Source organism: Glycine soja, chromosome 1 (genome assembly GCF_004193775.1).
Source record: "Glycine soja cultivar W05 chromosome 1, ASM419377v2, whole genome shotgun sequence".
Classification (NCBI taxonomy): Eukaryota; Viridiplantae; Streptophyta; class Magnoliopsida; order Fabales; family Fabaceae; genus Glycine; species Glycine soja.
In genome coordinates, this window is record NC_041002.1 from 37,778,787 (window position 1) to 37,784,874 (window position 6,088).

General features: G+C 36.9%; 1 protein-coding gene across 1 annotated transcript; it reads left to right on the top strand.

Moving 5' to 3' along the window:
- The first annotated feature begins 328 nt into the window (after positions 1–328).
- Positions 329–2,627, top strand: LOC114415605 (protein OCTOPUS-like). The gene has a single exon (XM_028380383.1). It carries the CDS (start codon positions 566–568, stop codon positions 2,477–2,479), a length of 1,914 nt encoding a protein of 637 aa, XP_028236184.1. The 5' UTR covers positions 329–565; the 3' UTR covers positions 2,480–2,627.
- Positions 2,628–6,088: the final 3,461 nt, after the last annotated feature.

The window sequence follows — 6,088 nt, forward strand, 5'->3', positions numbered from 1 at the left end:
CACCAATGCTAATTAGTGCTCATAGAATATTAATTAAAAAATTATTTTTTTATTAAGATATACAAAATTATATTATTCATAATTTTTTTATGCATCCTTATGATTTTGTTTTTAAATTCTTTAATACCACACACTCGACCCTACGTTTTTCCTTTTCACAATTTTTGTCAACAATGCCACAACCATATTGGATACTTACATATCATCAATCCAAATATTTTAATGCACATTTCACACAAGAACTTTTCCAAATAACAAAACTCATACTTTATTATCTTATTATTGTAGCAGCGGAAGCAAGTATAAACCTTAATTTTGTGTCACGCCACTTTTGTTTTCTGGCTGTCCCTGGAAACAAAACAGTTCCACACCAACCTTCCCATCCCATACCATCCCTCTCACTATCATCACATCGCTCTCTCTCTCTCTATCTCTCTTTCTTTCTTTCCCTGTCATCTTTCCACACAGACAAATCACACTCACTCAATTCTTTTTTCTTCTCTATTCATTTCTTTTCTCATAACATGTCCAAACCTCAAACCTCCAATCTCCTCCACTTCCGGTTATGAATCCCCCCCAACCGCCGCAGCCCCACCGCCCCTCCACCTCCTGCCCCCGCCACCCCGACGAAGCCTTCACCGGCTTCTGTCCCTCATGCCTCTGCGAACGCCTCGCCCTCTTAGACCCCAACAACAACCCCTCCACCGCCAACTCCTCCTCCTCCTCATCCTGGAAACCCGCCTCCACCGCCGCCGCCCTTAAAGCCCTCTTCCGGCCACCTTCCCTCCCCGAACTCCGCCGCACCAAATCCTTCTCCGCCTCCAAAAACGAACCCTTCTCCTCCTTCGAACCCCAGCGCAAATCCTGCGACGTCAGAGTCCGTAACACCCTCTCTAACCTCTTCCACCAAGACATTACCATTCACATTAACCCTCCACGTGTCGTTGAACCGCATCCCCAACAAAACGACAATCCTCCACGCGTCCTTGACCAGCCCGAACAGCAAGAAGAAGAAGGAGAAGAAGAAGAGGAAGAGGAAGAAGACAGAGAGGAGATTAGGGTTCTAGAGGAGCCCGAGCCCAAGCCCTATGTGAACGAAATCGAAGAACTTGAAGTAGAGATACTAAAACAGAAAGAAAAAGAAGAAGAGCTTGTTGCTATTGTAAAAGAAGAAGACGAGGGGTTGAAGACAATGAAGGACCACATTGACCTCAATTCTTCTCAGAACAACAAGCAGCAGAAAGCGCGTGACTTCAAGGAGCTCGCGGGGAGCTTCTTCTCCGCGGCCTCGGTTTTCAGCAAGAAGCTGCAGAAGTGGCGGCAGAAGCAGAAGGCGAAGAAGCGGCGGAGCGGCGGCGCGCTGCCGGTGGAGAAGCCGATCGGGCGGCAATTCCGCGACACGCAGTCGGAGATCGCCGACTACGGGTTCGGTCGGCGGTCGTGCGACACCGATCCGAGATTCTCGCTGGACGCCGGGCGGTTCTCGCTGGACGCCGGGCGGATGTCGTTCGACGACCCGCGGTACTCGATCGAGGAGCCGCGGGCGTCGTGGGACGGGTATTTGGTGGGGAGAAGCGCGTTTCCGAGGATGCCGACGATGTTGTCGGTGGTGGAGGACGCGCCGGTGCCGGTGCCGGTGGCTGTGAACCATGTGGTGAGGACCGATATGCAGATTCCAGTGGAAGAGGGGTCGAATGAAGATGAGAGTGTGCCTGGTGGGAGTGCACAGACTAGGGAGTATTACGATTCGGGTTCCAGGAGGAGGAAGAGTCTTGATAGGTCTAGTTCGGCTAGAAAGAGTATTAGTTTGGAGGTGGATGAGTTAGGGAATAATGGGAATGAGAATGGGAATGGGAATGGGAATGGGAATGCTAAGGTGGCTCCTGCTGGGGTGGATTATGTGCAGGGGGTGAGAATGGGGTTTAATGATCGCGAATTCGGGTCCAATTCGATGCGGGAGGATTGCTGTTCTGATAAGATGTTTGATGTGGGAGTGATTGGGAATGGGAAGGGAGGGAAGAAGGGGCGGCGGTGGCGGTGGAGCATTTGGGGGTTTATACACCGGCGTGGCGGGAACAAGGATGGGGATGAGGATAGGTATAGCAGGGTGAATGGGGTGGAGAGGTCGTATTCGGAGTCGTGGGGCGGTGGTGGTAGTGGTTTTAATGGGAGGATGTTGAGGAGCAATAGTAGTGTGAGTTGGAGGAATGTTCAAGGGATTGGGAATGGTGGTGGTAGTGGTGGTGGGTTTGGGGGTTTTAGGAGGAATGGTGTTCAGAGCAATGGGAATGGGAAGAAGGGAAAGGATGAACTTGTGTTGGAAAGGAATAGAAGTGCAAGGTATTCTCCTAACAACATTGACAATGGCCTCTTAAGGTTTTACTTGACTCCAATGAGGGGGAGCAGAAGAAGTGGGTCTGTGAAAAGTAGGTCAAATCAAGCACATTCTATTGCAAGAAGTGTGCTTGGATTGTATTGACATGGAGAAGAAAGATCCATAAGGTTTTCTTTTGGTTTGATGTTAATTTTGCTCTGCATTTCTTGTGTAAACCACACATGCCCTATGTATTATTATTATTATTATTATTATTGATGGTTGGCTGGTAACAACATGCTTCTTCTGTTTACTCTTAATAACCAGAGTTTTTAGTGTTTCTTCTTTTGATCTATGCTGCTGCTGGCGTTAGTGAATAGTGACTTAAATCTCTTCCGTCACACACCATGTTTATTTACTTTCTTTAATTTGCCAGAAAAAGAATGGGGCATGTCTCTAAATTCATGGCGCCACTCAAAATATGCTTTGCCTTTGGACTCAATATGGTTTCTTTTTCTGTCTTTTATGCTGCAAAAGCATTGCTGATTGGCGTAGGATCGGAAGAGGGGTTATAATTTGGGAGCATTAAACTTGAATTTTGGCATGTTTTATATTCCTGCAAAAGTGGTTACAAGGTGGGCTCATGCCACCTGTAATTGCTCTTTGTCATGAGTTGTAGTTTTGAGTACTAAGATAACTGGTCGATCCTTTTTTCCCTATGGCATCAATTAATCACACTTTATTACATGTGACTTATCCCAGACCATGGCCCCCATATATAACACCAATACTCATATCAACATATCTATCTCCACTAAGGAAAATTTAGAGCTTTGAAAATTTCTGTAGTGAAGAGATCTACCGAGGTTCAACTTATCAAAGGTGGTCTTAACACGTTTTTGATGTTTTTTTTATCCGTAAAAATTAAAAATTATGTATTATCAGTTTATAATAATTCACATACATATCTTGTTCAAACATAGAATTTCTTGATGTTTTTTGACGTTTATTATTAAGGGTACAAGCCATTAGGAGAAGTTACAACATTTTCACTGATATGGAAAGAGACCATGCACAATGTAATGTTGTGGGGTTCTAGTGATCAAGGAAATCGTCAAATGGATGGAACCTTAAGATTAAGACACTTGCATTTGGGCTTACCGAGACAGTGAACAGTGGTGTGGACATAAGGAGGGTGGTTAACAGGAACAAGACAACAGTAAAAGAATATATAGGGGTAAGAGTGCAGAAAGCTGGCCCTCCATGTTTGTAAAAGAAGAACAATTTTGCAGATTCTGTGTTGTTGGAGCTACTGATTGACTTGAAGCTTGAGGAATATTAATGCTACTGTTATGTTAGGTCAACGTCAACTGAAATTTGATGGTGCAAAGGGTTTTTTCAGTATAGAAATATATGAAAGTATAGCAGGTGTTTGCCTCTTTGGTTCTTTTATTCACAAAATATTGTAATTAATTGGTCTATGTAATATTTCACCGTGCTTCAGTTGTAGTACTGAGGTACTCATTTTGCACATGGATTGAAAAATGTCTTACTGTGTAATTGGGGGATCTTTTACAAAGTAAAATTTTAATTTTATTTAAAATTAATTTTGAAGTGAATTTATTTGTTTTTTAATTTTTTAATTTAGAAGCAAATTAGTAATAAGTTTTAGTATGATTTTTTTTTGCAAAATTTACCCTAATTTGCTTCATCTTAAAATTAATTTTAGATTAAGAATCATTTTCTTAGTATAGAATCTAATATGTAGATATTTTCTCAAAATCACGTTAGCTGATATTTTAATAAGATTGTAGATGATTTAACATGAATTCAATGTGTGTTTACATAAACATCATAAATTTGTTTTTAAATTAAAATAATTTAAAAAGTTGATTTTGGTTAAAAAAATTTAAAGTGAAGTGATTTAAGTTTGAATATTTTTATCTCGAAAGCAAGTTTTTAAATTTGTTGTAAATTTCTAATCTAACTTGAAGCTGTTTCTTTTAATTAATTCTTGACACATTGATTAATATTATTTGATTTGGGTAGAATTGGACTAAGATTCTTTAAGTAAGTTATCGAATTCAAATCTTAATAAAAAAAATTTATCATGTTAAATTTCTTCACAAATATTAATCATCAATAAAAGTCCACAATACTTCACATATATAATATAATAATAAAATAAATTCTAGCCAAATTAAAATTTAGAGACAAAGTCACTTTTATCAAACAATAACAAAATGTTTCATATTGTCAAATAATAATTAAAAATTACTAAAAGAATTTAATTTTTATACACGGTTAATGTAAAAAAAAATTATATTATCAGATAATCAAAAGTTATTATTGGTATTACTTTTCAGAGTTATTATAAAAATTAATAAATTTATTTTATACAATAATTTATCATTTAAATGAATATTAAAAAAATTAGACTGTGAAATGCATACAGATTGACATACACTATTTACTCTTACTAGAATCACTTTTAATAAACTCACTTAAACTTTATAATTTTATATTGCAGATGGTCTTAACTGTAAAGCCCAAATTAGAGAAAAGCAATTTTTTTTCTAACTTGTACAGTGGAGATTCCTTGGGAATTTTCAATTGTTTCCTTGTATTAGAATATTATTTCTTGGGACTAGTTTTTCTTCTCTGGACATGCACAGATTATGGGAAGCAGATTGTGGATGCCCCAAATCAGTTTTCTAAGAAGAGGAATTGCTGATCTTCGAGAACTACAGGGAAAGGTAAATGATGCAGAATATATGGGTCGGTCCCTACTAAACAAACAATTTGCGTATGTGAGATTTGTCGGTCCACACTCATAATTAATCCTCTCTTTTGTGTTTATTTATGTCAATGAATATCGTGTTAATGTTGCTATATCAAAAAGTATTTAAGATCGATGTTGTAATATAACTAGTTATATATCCGTCCGTACGGACGGAAGTCTATGTTTTATTATCGATTCTATTTTCAATAGTTGTTATATGAAAAGATTGATGTGTATCATATAATTTTATGAAAATATTTAGTTATACATTATCTTAGGCATTAAACTGAAATTTTGATATCCATTAGTATTGCATAATTTATTTTATAGTGTTTGTTTGATAAATACAATCATCCTACAACACATATATTATACTACAAATCAAATATGATATGCCATAATATATATATATATATATATATATATATATATATATATATATATATATATATATATATATATATATATATATATATATATATATAATGAAGGCATCATACATATGATATATATGGTATTCCACATATGCATATAAAAAAATTATCATTGTTTTTAATGGATAGCCAAAAAACTACAATCACATGTTGATTTCATAATTCCATGGTAGCATATGTCTCGTAAATTGAAGATGCTAATAAAAAATAGGAACAATGAATAGTTAGTTATTAAGAAAATCAAATATAAGGAAAATTTTGACATTTTTGACAAATCTTTGCATGTTGAATGCACTTACTTTTTCTATTAATTATTCATTATATTCAAGATAGTATAACAATTACACAGTACATGAGTAGATGATATTATTGAGAAACATCTGTACTAATTATAGTTAATTTCAAACTTATAATGTGAAGCTTTCCCTCAAAAAATGTTTGTAACAAGCAAAACATACATAATTGAATGAAGGTGCACCACATAATGAAGTCCATTGTGTGTGGACCTCTTGAATCAGAAAAAAAAAATTGAATAAGTTAGTTCAATCAAACTTTATA